General features: G+C 50.2%; 1 protein-coding gene across 2 annotated transcripts in view; it reads right to left on the bottom strand.

Annotated features, from left to right (window-relative positions):
* The window catches only part of USP24 (ubiquitin specific peptidase 24), a 112,965-nt gene that overhangs the window by 33,630 nt on the left and 65,344 nt on the right, over positions 1 to 13,991 (bottom strand). Inside the window, exons 25-32 of one of the 2 annotated variants that reach the window (XM_066597884.1) lie at positions 13,599 to 13,709; positions 12,430 to 12,528; positions 2,586 to 2,756; positions 2,326 to 2,411; positions 2,151 to 2,244; positions 1,919 to 2,068; positions 679 to 776; positions 80 to 175 (exon numbers count right to left, since the gene is read on the bottom strand). In XM_066597884.1, coding sequence (XP_066453981.1) covers positions 80 to 175; positions 679 to 776; positions 1,919 to 2,068; positions 2,151 to 2,244; positions 2,326 to 2,411; positions 2,586 to 2,756; positions 12,430 to 12,528; positions 13,599 to 13,709 — 905 coding nt within the window. The remainder of the gene's footprint in view (positions 1 to 79; positions 176 to 678; positions 777 to 1,918; positions 2,069 to 2,150; positions 2,245 to 2,325; positions 2,412 to 2,585; positions 2,757 to 12,429; positions 12,529 to 13,598; positions 13,710 to 13,991) is intronic. The other variant, XM_066597885.1, reaches the window with a different exon arrangement.

Raw genomic sequence — 13,991 nt, 5'->3', positions numbered from 1 at the left:
CTGAGAGAAGCCAATCCCGTCACAATGTGGGAGGAGGAGTTCTCATTCATTAGTCAATGAAGACTAACGACATACAAACCTGGCGAGTTGTAGACAGATGAAGTAGACGCCTTGCCTCGTCTCATAATCCACTTCAGAAGGGATTGAATCTCTCTGCATGACATTTACTACCAAACTGCAAGGAAGCAAAATGTGACACAATCAATGATGGACACGTTGTTGTATGATGTGCAACTACCGTATTACTATAAAAGCTATAACACCTCTGTGTCAGTAATCACCGCCACTCCCGATACAATGTTACAAAGTATCAGCAAAGACAACATGTATCAGTCGGGAGTGGTGACTGATGAGCTTTGTCTAGACTGGACGCAATTCTACCAAACCCTCAGCTCTGCAAGAGGTACGAGCTCTATAAATATTTTAACTTAGACGTAAATGGGGAAAAAAAATTCTATTCATATACAGCAAGCAGAGATTTTAAAAATAGTAATTGAAATCAAGTATATTAGAAAGTTCCAGAACTTCTTCCTATGCTGTGATTAAGCTTCATTAAAAAAATAGAATACACAGAAAACTCCTTGAATGAGTCGCTATAGTGAGGAATATTAGATTGCTGGTCAGATCTGAGCAACGTTTAAGCAATGGCAGCATGGCATGCAGAGAACAATGGCTGACCTCAAGCCTCCGGCTTTAAGGAAGTTTTCACAGAAGGACTTGGCGCAGTTCCTTGCCATCTCATCATCGGCAGTTGGCATCAATTTGGAGCTGAGAACCTGTGAGCAGCATAGAAAACCATTACTTACAGCATCCTGCAGATGGAGCTACAATGTCTATATTCAGCTGAGAATCTTCTATGACAGTTTCTATCTTCAATAGGTAAAGAATTGCTAAACAGCCAAGTTTGTGCTCTTCCCAAAACCAGAAATATAAGTACAAAGATTTCTAATTTCTTAAACACATTACTTATCCTGTACTGACCCTGAGTTACATCCTGTATTATACTCCAGAGCTGCACTCACTATTCTGCTGGTGGAGTCACTGTATACATACATTACTTATCCTGTACTGATCCTGAGTTACATCCTGTATTATACTCCAGAGCTGCACTCACTATTCTGCGGGTGGAGTCACTGTGTACATACATTACTTATCCTATACTGATCCTGAGTTACATCCTGTATTATACTCCAGAGCTGTACTCACTATTCTGCTGGTGGAGTCACTGTGTACATACATTACTTATCCTGTACTGACCCTGAGTTACATCCTGTATTATACTCCAGAGCTGCACTCACTATTCTGCTGGTGGAATCACTGTGTACATACATTACTTATCCTGTACTGCTCCTGAGTTACATCCTATATTATACTCCAGAGCTGCACTCACTATTCTGCTGGTGGAGTCACTGTGTACATACATTACTTATCCTGTACTGATCCTGAGTTACATCCTGTATTATACTCCAGAGCTGCACTCACTATTCTGCAGGTGGAGTCACTGTGTACATACATTACTTATCCTGTACTGATGCTGAGTTACATTCTGTATTATACTCCAGAGCTGCACTCACTATTCTGCTGGTGGAGTCACTGTATACATACATTACTTATCCTGTACTGCTCCTGAGTTACATCCTGTATTATACTCCAGAGCTGCACTCACTATTCTGCTGGTGGAGTCACTGTGTACATCCATTACTTATCCTGTACTGCTCCTGAGTTACATCCTGTATTATACTCCAGAGCTGCACTCACTATTCTGCTAGTGGAGTCACTGTGTACATACATTAGTTATCCTGTATTATCCTCCAGAGCTGCACTCACTATTCTGCTGGTGGAGTCACTGTGTATATATACATGACGTATCTATATATGAAGTTAACATATTCCAGGTAACTGTGATTCATGCGATTACCTCCAGGTTGTACAGCACACGGAAGGTGGACATGCCAGGGGCAGACGATCGGAAGAGGCTTTCCAGGATGGAGCTGGCACTGGGCTGGTGGTGGTGTTTAGAGGACAGAGATGGGGATTTTGAGGACTGCGATTCTGTAAGAAGTGTCTTCTGAAAATAAAAAGAACAGTCACTATGGGGGGGACAAGAAAGCGCCAACAGGAGGCGACAGCCATAAAATAACGCAACCTACCTTCCTTCCTAAGGAGTCGAGCTGATCCAACGCTTCCTGCACTGCTGGGTCTGTGGGGATCAATAGTAGCAGCTTTCTAACTCTCAGGGTAATTCTGTGGAGACAGACGATCATTGGTTCACCCGCTATAGAGTAACAATACCCATATGGCAGTCGGACGTACGCAGCACATTACCTGGGCTCTTCCAGGTTGGCGAGCTGATAAAGCATGTCGAACACATTGCAGACCAGCGCCATCACCACTCCCGGGAGGGACTTCTCCTGATATGGAGAAAGGTTACATGCTTTTTTAAAGGGACTCAAACAAGCTCTTCTATGGCTGTATCCCACCTATAGAGCAGCCTCCATGGGTTCAGTAAGGAAGAACATGCACTGCCCTCCCCGAAACGTCTTAACCCTGATGGGTTCGGGGTTGGTGGCCTTGACCCTACATACCTGTTCCATTACATAAGAGGAGCTGAAGCCGGCACTGCTGCTGCTGGAGGTGGAAGAGGTTTCTGCAGAGCTCCCCGATGGCGTGCCGCTTCCCGTCGTCTTCACGGTGAGTGACTGGTCATCTGAAAAGCCCAACTGATGGAGCAGCTTCTGATCTTTATTCACTGTCAACTACGGCAGAGTAGAAGTTACTAAATATATAGGAGGCAGGTCATGCCACTACAAGTCATACACTATGGGGACCGGGTCAAAGGATAGCCTGCAAGTCCTTTACAGGGACCATCCGGGACCGGGGAAACAAAGACGGCTGACCCGCTTCTGTATATTCGTATGCATTAGTAGTCTTAATGTGATTGTTCCCAGCAAGAGAAATCAAGTCATCTTGTAGATTTGAGACCTTTCTCGTCCGTATCATTGGGGGCCACAGCCTAGACCATGGGATATAGCCACTGCCCTAGGAGGCGACACTAAGCAAAAAAGTGTTAGCTCCTCCCCACCTGGCTATATCCCCCCTGCAGGCACTCAGCTAATTAGTCTTTAGCTTAGTGTCTGCTAGGAGGCAGACGTGGAAAGAGCTATTCGCGGGAATCCGGGGAGTCGGGGCTTTTCCCTGGCTCTACTGGCCTCCCGGGGGAGACGCAGGCAGGGGGTGTCTCCACCACTACTGCGGCGTCTCACCCAGAGAAGAAAAAGGGGCCCGACCATGCAATGCGCATCTGAGTCGGTTACCCGCCAGCCATAGGGCTCCCCCTCCCTGGAGTAGCGCACTGTCTGACGGTGACGCGTAGGGGGCAGCACTGCTGGAATGGTCGACGCAAGGGCAGGCTGTGGCTCCCAGGACAAAGACACCCCCGCTTGGGACTATGGACAGCGCGGCAAGCATTCCGGCGCCACACGGACAGCGCATACCTTAAGGAGCATCAGGACGACGGCGGTGGCAGTGGCGAGGGCGGCGGCGGCGGCTCTCCCGTCCAGGGATAGAAGCTTGCGTGTTGCAGGACGCCGGGACGCCGGCCGGCCACTTCCGGGCACGGCGCTCCGGGGGGCGGAGCGCCGTCGTCACGGCCGGAAAGCGTCACTTCCGGGTCGCGGGGACGCTTCCGGGGCAGGCCACGCCCCCTCCGACCGGGGTGTGTTTAAAAAGACCGCCGGACAGAGAAATGGCCGCGCTCTGGGACACTTCATTTGTCTACACCGCTGAGCCCAGCACCTGCAGCTCTCTGAAGCACACAGTAGCCTTCCAGCCGTTCAGCCCTGCAGTTTCCCTCTGCAGGTTCCTTCTGCAACGGAGAAAGCACCCGGACAGCAGCAGCACCTCCTGTCTCGGGCACCAGCAGCTGTAACAAGGCCGCAGCAGTCCCTGCCACAGCACCTGCCGGGTCACCAACGCCGCGAGATCGTGTGGTACACCAGCGTCGACTTCCGACAGCATCCAAGCGTCAGGACCAGAGGCTCCAGCTGGACCGGGGGAACCGCAGAAACAGCTGCTAGACCGGGTAAGCCCTGCCCAAGGCAGCACTTTGCGGTGTTCTCCCCTCGCCCTCCCCGTCCCCCCTGCAGGCATTCCTGTAACGGTACTTAGCTTACCCGCTACCTGGGAATTGTTTTCTGTTGCCATGTCTGACCCTAGATCAGAGGGTTCCAGCCCGGCCGAGGGGAGGGTGAAGCATTACGCTTGCACTACCTGCAGCGTTAAGTTCGCTTGCGGTCAAGTCGACCCCCGCTGTGCTAGATGTGCCGCGGTGCATGCAGCTCCAGGGACCCCGGTGCCCCCCGCCGCCCCTGTGGAGCCAGGGCCCGAACCCCAACGGGCGAGGTCCCTGGCCGCTGCCGTTGCTGGCTTGGCCACATCCTCTGCGGCGATTTTACGCCGGTTAGAGTCCAGCTCAGACGCGTCCTCCTCGGAATATGCACGAGGGAGGGCACACAAGAGGAGGAGGTCCCGTAGCAGCGAGGACACTCCCCATAGATCGCGCCACACCGGGAGGTCGTCTAGACCCTCAAAGTCCAGACGATCCAGGGACTCTCATGGCTCTCATGGGTCCAGGGAGTCCGTGCATACTTATCATAGATCAAGGCATTCTTCACGGTCCCGGTATTCTGCGAGACCAGCCCGGCTCGCCATGAGTCCCCTCGAGCATCTTGCTCATGGGCGCCCCAGTACACGACCCAAACGGCAGGCGAGGGCAGTGGGTCTGAAGACTACGACCACTCTGCAGGCTCGTCAGTTTCGGAACTAGACGAGGAACAGGTGTCGCGCCTAGCCAGCCTAATGTACGGCCTGGTAATATCCATAAGAGAAACCCTCCAAGTAATGGAGGAAACAGTGGAGACGCCTCCTTCCGCGGTGTCATTTAGACGGCAGAAGAGATCACGACAGGTCTTCCCAGACCATCCAGATTTTTCGGAGGTCCTTAACAAGGAATGGCAGAACCCGGATAAGAAATTTAGGCAACCCGGGAAGTCTTGGGAAAGTACATATCCATTCCCAGGGGGCCTGAAAAAGGGTTGGGCGGTACCTCCGGTAGTTGACCCGCCAGTGTCGCGACTGTCTAGAAGTTCAGCACTGCCAACAGCCGAGGCAGCAATGCTGGCTAATCCTCAAGACAGGAAGCTGGATGCGTTGGCAAAACCCGTGTTTTAAGCCACAGGCACCGCCTTACAGACAATGTTTGCGGCCGCATGGTCAGCAAGGCATCTATAGCCTGGGCCAAGCAGCTACGGAGAGACAGTGTAGCAGGCGCTCCACCAAATGAGTTGCTCGAACTGACAGACAACGTCATACAGGCAAACAAATTTGTATGCGCAGCAGAACTAGACGCAGCCAAGTTCGTCGCCCGGGCATCCGCTGCATCGGTTGCGGCAAGGAGAACTCTTTGGCTGAAAAAGCTGGTCAGCAGATACAGCATCCAAGATGGCCCTAACAAAAATTGCCATTTGAAGGAAACAGGCTGTTTGGACCCAAACTGGATGACATGATAAAGGACGCTACAGGCGGCAAGAGCACGTCGTTACCACAAATGCCCGGCAAGAAAGGAGAAGGTTCCACTAAAAAGGAAACCGTTTTTTAGATCCTTTCGGCGTTTTTTTCATCCCGCCCAGGGTCAGGGCAGTGGTCCCAGTCTACAAGAACCCCGACGGACGCAAAGAGGGGCCCCTCTTTCAAGGGCGATCCCGACCCGGAACATCTAAAACAGCGGGATCAAAGAGCGCGGCATGAGATGCTGCCCCCACCCAGTGTCACCAGATGGGGGGGGGGCAGGCTCTCCCAATTTCGGGAGACATAGGGGAGGCGCGTGAGCAACAAGTGGGTGCAGGAAATTGTGACATCCGGTTACGCAATCGAATTCACGACTCTCCCACGGAATTCATTCTGCAGGTCCAGAGTGCCTACCACCCCGGAAGGAGTAGCCAACCTACAGCAGGCAGTGCGGAACCTCCTGGCACAGGGGGTTGTGAAACCGGTACCGGGGGCATAAGAGAGGCAAGGGTTCTATTCGAATCTTTTTCTTGTACCCAAAAAGGACGGCAGAGTGAGGCCGGTGCTGGATTTAAGGAGGTTGAACCAATTCATCAGAACAAAACATTTCCGGATGGAGTCAATCAAGTCCGTGATAACCTCCATGCAACCGGGCGAATTTCTGTCCTCAATAGATATCAAGGACGCTTATCTCCATATCCCTAGCATCTCTCCTGACCCTCCTATCTATCGCACCTCTAGGAACCTCCAGTCTGTCCGCACTAAACAGTTTGCCGAAGCTATTCAGTCCTCCCTATCGCCCATCTCTCGCCTCCCCTGCCCTAACCTGGCAGCCGAATACTACCACACCACCCTCAGCCGTGCCTTGGATGAAGTGGCACCGCCCGTGACGCGAGCTGTCAAATGCAGACCACGGCAACCCTGGCTCACGTCCCAAACACGCTTCATCCGGCGGTGCTCTAGGTGCGCCGAGCGGCTGTGGAGAAAGTCAAAGCTGCCAGCAGACTTCCTCCACTTCAAATTCATGCTTAAAACGTATAACCTAGCCCTTCACCATGCCAAACAAGTTTATTTCACCTCCCTTGTCTCCTCACTATCCCACAACCCCAAACAACTCTTTGAGACCTTTCACTCCCTCCTCAGCCCCAAGGAACTGGCCCCTGCGACAGACCTGACTGCTGGAGAGCTAGCTGCCTATTTCAAAGAAAAAATTGACCACATTCGAAAAGAAATCTCTGAAAGCTGCGTGGTTAGCCCTGATCCCAGCTTCATCAGCACTGCACCCAGCACCTACTCACTATCTACGTTAGAACCAACGACAGAGGAAGAAGTCTCCAGGCTCCTTTCCACTGCCCGCCCTACCACCTGCGCCAGCGACCCTCTCCCCTCTCACCTCCTCCACTCCCTTTCCCCAGCTCTCATCACTCACCTTACCACAATCTGCAACCTCTCCCTAACCTCTGGCACTTTTCCCTCCTCATTCAAACACTCCATTATATCCCCTCTGCTTAAAAAACCAACCCTGGACCCGACTAATGCTGCTAACTACCGACCCGTCTCAAACCTCCCCTTTATCTCCAAATTACTGGAACGCCTGGTCTACTCCCGGCTTACTCGCTTTCTCTCTGACAACTCACTCCTCGACCCCCTCCAGTCTGGTTTCCGCTCTCTACACTCGACCGAAACTGCCCTTACAAAAGTAACAAATGACCTGATGACTGCAAAGTCGAGAGGTGATTACTCCCTACTAATCCTCCTTGACCTGTCTGCTGCATTTGACACTGTCGACCATAATCTCCTTCTCACTATGCTCCACTCTATTGGTCTAAAGGATACTGCTCTCTCCTGGTTCTCCTCCTACCTCTCTGACCGCTCTTTCAGTGTTTCCTTTGCTGGTTCTATCTCTGCTCCACTTCCTCTCGCTGTCGGGGTACCCCAGGGCTCGGTCCTTGGTCCCCTTCTTTTCTCTATCTATACTGCCCCAATTGGACAAACCATCCACAGATTCGGCCTCCAATACCATCTCTATGCTGACGACACCCAACTATACACCTCCTCTCGTGAAATCTCTGGACCATTCCTCCAAAATATCACCGACTGTCTGTCTGCTGTCTCTAACACTATGTCCTCCCTTTTTCTCAAACTAAACCTCTCTAAAACTGACCTCCTTGTCTTTCCACCTTCTAACCGACCTCCCCTCAACATCTCCATTCCAGTGTCTGGCACCATCATAACCCCCCGACGGCATGCCCGATGCCTTGGCGTCACACTGGACTCTGACCTCTCCTTTGCCCCCCATATCCAATCTGTGGCCCAAACATGCCACATGCACCTCAGAAATATTGCTAAAATACGTCCGTTCCTAACCACGGACACGCTAAAGACGCTCGTGGTTGCGCTCATCCACTCCCGGCTTGACTACTGCAACTCGCTACTCATTGGCCTCCCCCGCACTAGACTCGCTCCGCTCCAATCCATACTAAATGCGGCAGCTAGACTCATTTTTCTATCCAGTCGTTACTCAGATGCCTCTGCATTATGCCAGTCGCTGCATTGGCTGCCCATCCACTGCAGAACTAAATTTAAACTCCTCTACCTCACTCACAAAGCTCTGCATGGCGCTGCACCACCATACATCGCCTCCCTACTGTCAGTATACCACCCAGCGCGCTCACTCCGATCAGCTAACACCCTCAGACTAAACACCCCTGTAATACGAACCTCTCATGCTCGCCTACAGGACTTCACCAGAGCAGCACCCATCCTCTGGAATGCTCTACCCCAAGGCATCCGGACAATTCCCGATGCACGAAATTTCAGACGTGCCTTAAAAACGCACCTCTTCAGGGAAGCATACCAAATCTCCTGACCTAGTCCCTCGCCCCTCCCTATGGTGCTCCACCCTGTTTGCCTTCTGATAAATGATCTGTACATAATATTTCCTATTGCCTGTGTTCCCCACCCCCTGCACCTCCTGTACCACCCTCAACCCATTTGTGTCTAACCCAATGTATCTTATATTGTAATTGTTGTATTGTTTTGCATTTATCCATGCCTGAAAGCGCTGTGGAATAAGTTGGCGCCATACAAATAAAGATTATTATTATTATTATTATATCCCGATTCGGGAAACACATCAAAAATTCCTTTGTTTTGAAACACAGGGAAGGCATTTTCAGTTTACGGCGCTGCCATTCGGCCTGTCTACCTCTCCAAGGGTTTTTACGAAGGTACTAGCAGCAGTGATGGCGCCACTCCATGCGGAAGATATATCAGCCATTCCATACCTGGACGATATACTAATAAAGGCACCGTCGTGGGACGGCAACATCAAAAGCCTACACGTCACGATGAAGATTCTAGAAGAATTCGGCTGGATAGTGAACCGCGAAAAATCATGCCTAATACCGACACAACGCTTGGAGTTTTGGGCATGATATTCCATACCAGCCAGCACCGGCTCCGGCTACCTCAAGCAAAGGTAGACAAGCTCCGGCAGGGGGTCCGGTCCCTAATACAGGGGAAACCGTTAACCCTCAGACACTGCATGGCTATCCTGGGCCAGATGGTGGCAGCATTCGAGGCGGTTCCGTTCGCCCAGTTCCGGTCGAGGAAACTACAACACTTGATATTGTCACGCCAGAATGGGTTCCGGATGACCCTGGAACAGCAAATCCAGATAACCCCTCAAGTCCAAAGGTCACTGAAGTGGTGGCTGGAACCTGGGAGGCTTCAGGCGGGATGGCCTTTGGGCCCAAGTCACGGGACAGTAGTGACGACGGACGCCAGCCTTTCAGGTTGGGGCGGAACACTAGGGGACCAGTCTGTTCAAGGAGTGTGGTCTCAAAAAGAGACAGGGCTACATATAGACATCCTAGAGTTGCGGGCCATCTACCTGACTCCCCGACACTTCGGGCCCAATCTCAAGAGAAAAAATGTACGCGTTCAGACGGACAACACCACAGCGGTGGCCTATGTCAACCGACAAGCAGGAACATGGAGCGTGTCGGTAATGAGCGAGGTAACAGGCATACTAACGTGGGCGGAGAAGCATCTGAGCTCGATTTCCGCAGTCTAGATTCCCGGAATAGAGAAAACTGGGTGGCGGATTACCTAAGCCGAGAAACAGTGGATCCCGGCGAATGGGGGCTGCACCCAGAAGTATTTCGGACGATATGCCGGAAGTGGGGCACGCCAGACGTGGACCTCAGGGCGTCCCGACTAAAAATTACAAGCTACGCCCGTTTATGTCCCGAGCGCGGGATCCACAAGCAGCAGCAACGGATGCGCTGACCATTTCGTGGGAGGAGTACAAGCTCCTATACGTATTTCCACCCATCCCTCTCATACCGAGGATCCTAGGGAAAATCAAGCAGGAAGGATGATCAGCAATATTAATAGCACCAGACTGGCCAAGAAGGAGCTGGTACGCGACCATCATAGAAATGCTGTTCGACACACCGTGGCATCCTCCAGAGCAAAGAGACCTGCTATCTCAGGGGCCTTTTTTCTACACCCAAATTTCAAGTCTCTACATTTGACGGCTTGGCCGTTGAGACCGAGATGTGGAGGAGGAAAGGTTATTCGGAGAAGGTTATCCAGACTATGATACGGGCCGGAAAACCAGCCTCATCTGCAATTTATTGTAGAGTCTGAGAAGCGCTTCTTCACCTGTGTGAGGAGGGGCGGGTACAACCGATGCAATTGTCGGTGGCCAGAATTCTTGCATTCCTACAATCAGGCCTCGAGGTAGGATTGAGGGTAGGTTCGTTGAGGGGACAGGTGTCGGCATTAACGGTACTGTTCCAAAAGCCAATCGCAAAGAGGATGGCAGTACGTACATTCCTGCAAGGAGTCGCCCATACGACACCCCCGTTTAAACCCCCGGTCCAAACTTGGGACCTTAATCTCGTGTTGGACCCTATGACGGGCCAGCCGTTTGAGCCGCTGAAGGAGATTGCTATGCGATTACTGACTGGAAGGTGGTATTCCTCGTCGCCATTACGTCAATCCGTAGGGTCTCGGAGCTGGCGGCTTTGTCTATACAGGCGCCATATATGACCGTCCACCAGGACAAAGTGGTGCTGAGGCCATCACCCGAGTTCCTACCAAAGGTGGTATCACAGTTTCATACTAATGAAGAAAATTGTCTTGCCTTCTTTTTGTCCAGATCCAGTACACAAAAAGGAAAAAATGCTGCACCACCTGGACGTAGTAAGGGCGCTGAGGATCTATGTGAAAAGAACAAAGGAGTTTCGTAGAACCGACACCTTCTTCGTTATTCCGGAGGGGAACCGAAGGGGCTTGGCAGCCTCAAAAGTCACCCTATCCAAATGGATAAGGTCCCTGATAACAGAGACGTATCGCACCTCAGGGCGCTCGCCGCCATTTCGGGTTACGGCCCACTCCACACGGGCGGTAGGGGCTTCCTGGGCAGTCCGTCACGGAGCCTCAGCCCTTCAGGAGGGTAAGGCAGCCACCTGGACTTCCTTACATATATTCTCAAAATTTTATAAGGTCCACACAGCTGCATCATCTGACGCCGCTCTTGGCCGGAAGATCTTGCAGGCGGCGGTCGTTGACCGCACAGCCGAACTTTGAATGCCCACCCAATATATTGTTTTCGGGACTGCTTGTGGACGTCCCATGGTCTAGGCTGTGGCCCCCAATGATACGGACGAGAAACAGATATTTTTGGTATAACTTACCGTAAAATCTCTTTCTCGTCGCGTTCATTGGGGGCCACAGCACCCACCCCTTATTATTTAGGCGGTTGCTGGAACTTTCTGTTCTTCGGTCATGGTTTGGCAGAAAATTGTGCCAAAAGTTTGTTTTTGGTATGTATAAAACATAGTATAAATAATTTTACTCCCACTGGCTTCCTACTGCTTGCAGACAGACTAATTAGCTGAGTGCCTGCAGGGGGGATATAGCCAGGTGGGGAGGAGCTAACACTTTTTTGCTTAGTGTCGCCTCCTAGGGCAGTGGCTATATCCCATGGTCTAGGCTGTGGCCCCCAATGAACGCGACGAGAAAGAGATTTTACGGTAAGTTATACCAAAAATATCTGTTTTAATGGCTAACGAAAATACATGATGTTACAGTGAACTTTTGAACCGCTCAGGATTTTTCCTCATTCGTCTTAAGGCCCATTTACACGTAACTATTATCGCTCAATTTGTTCAAATGACCGAAGATGAGCGATAATCGTTACATGTAAACGCAGGCATCGGGCACTGTTCATTTGAACAGTGATTTTAAGGTGAACTTAAAATCCATCGTTCAGCTACCGGAGATAAAACTAACACATTTATCTTTCAGTAGACCGCTGACTTATCTCCACGGGGAGATGGCAGGGGAACAATGCAGATGTGTGCACAGCTAGGCATATGATTAATCACATGCTGGGCTCTGCAAACAGCTCCTGGAGGCCCCTTTACATGCAAATGAAGATAAAGGGTTAATGGCCATTACTACTTTATGCAAAAATATAGCCAAATCTTTCAGTCCTTTGAAATATTATCTTTGCATGTAAATGGGCCTTTAGAGCTGCTTTGATTAACCAGTGCTGCCCCCATGAGCAGTTATGGCCAGTCAGAGTAGCATGTAGTGTCTTACAAAACCAAAGTATACGAATACAGTGTGCATCAGGTAGTCAGAGCAGCAGTTAGGCCATTGTTTCTCCAGGCCCGGCGGGTCGTGTTAAATATCTTGCTCTCACGCTGGTTTATAAGGATGTCTCAATCTTCACATAATACAGTAAACAACTCTTATAGAGTAGGATTCTTTTTATGTCCCCCTGGTGGCCTGGAGGCCCAGACATTGAGAAGAGTAACCGGACGGTTCTGTGTGGTCATTACTCACCAAACTTTCGTTAGCAAATATCTGCATATTTTCCACAGGACAGTTGAGATGCCGGGCGATCTTCCAGCGGATGCTTCCGATCGTCTCATTGCTGTGGGCCTGGGGCAAAAATGACCAGTTATAGAGGTCCATACACATCACACACATCAAACTATTTCCACGAGACGAAGCTGGACACACGATTGGTGGGATAGTGTAATACATTTTGTATAAATCTACCGACTGCAGCGGTATAGTAACCCGGCACGTTACTGCAGAGCAGGGTAACTGCTGCTCACATGGGGGTTTGACTGATACATTTAGTTCAAAAGCGGTTTAACCTTTTCTTGACACACGTACGGCTATAAATGTGCTGACTGAACATACTTTGTGCAGTTAGAACGCGTATAGATGTCCGCAGTATATGTCACGCATGCAGCGGGCTCAAACGTCACGCCTGCACCATACACGATGGGTACTGGCTGTCCTTGACAGCCAAAACCTGACTGCAACAGCTGCAATTGGAGGCAACTCAGATTGTGTCCGTTAATGCTTTAAATTGTGACAGCAGCATTTAAATGTCCCGAATGGGAAGGCCCCCAGGGCTGCCATGACGGTCTGTCCATAGTAACGGCAGCCTGAAATACAGTACAATGCAATACCGTAGTATAACATTATAACTAAGACTTTTACGTAAGTTATTGTTATAAAAAAAAGTTTAAAAAAACCCTTTTGACAGTTGTCACATTATAAAATATATATATAAAAAAACTACCGACTGCATGTGTAATGCTGCAATTCATTAAAATATCACATTACTGTTCCCAAATGGTGAACACCGGAAGAAAAAAAAAAATACACAAAGCCAGAATTGCACTTTTTTGATCACCCAGTCTCCAAGAAAAAGCGATAAAGTTGTATGAATGGCAAAATGGTTCCAATAGAAAATATAAGCCATCCTGCAAAAAACGAGCCCATATTGATGGAAAAAAGAAAAAAAAATATATATGCTTTTTTGAAAGTGGGAATGCCAGAACTGCAGAATGTGACCCGGCCATGAAAGGATTAATTTCGCCTGCAGATAGGCGTGTGCTGAGAGGCTGGACCCCAGTAATCAGATACACCGTGGGAGGGGCCTGCTCACACAGGGGTTTGGCCAAAGTAAATGAAATCGGCGGATGACCACTTACCTCTATGGTGAACGTATCTTTGGTAGATTCATATGTAAGGTTCAGTGTTAAGAGATGTCCATGAAAAGAAGCACCGTGAGGTAGAATAGTTCTGGGGACAGAGTAGAGATCCTGCAAGAAAACAAACACAAGTCAACGCTATGGCTGAGAGGAGGAGGGACGATTCTGTGAAGATCAAGCTCGCAATTCAATTATTAGCACAATCACACTGCAACAAACAGCAAGAGCCGCAGAAACTACACTATTCTCTACCAAGAACTGCTGCTATGGAAAACCACACGAGGGCAAAGCATGTAAGATGCACATGTGGGTTAAAACACCACAATGTTGTCCTGAGACCGGAGGGGGCAGTCATGCTACCTGCTGCTGTGCTGATGCCCCCTCTGATTCACT

This window comes from Eleutherodactylus coqui, chromosome 3 (genome assembly GCF_035609145.1).
Source record: "Eleutherodactylus coqui strain aEleCoq1 chromosome 3, aEleCoq1.hap1, whole genome shotgun sequence".
NCBI lineage: Eukaryota > Metazoa > Chordata > Amphibia > Anura > Eleutherodactylidae > Eleutherodactylus > Eleutherodactylus coqui.
Note: the sequence above shows the minus strand (reverse complement) of the source record. Positions and strands in the feature narration are given on the sequence as shown.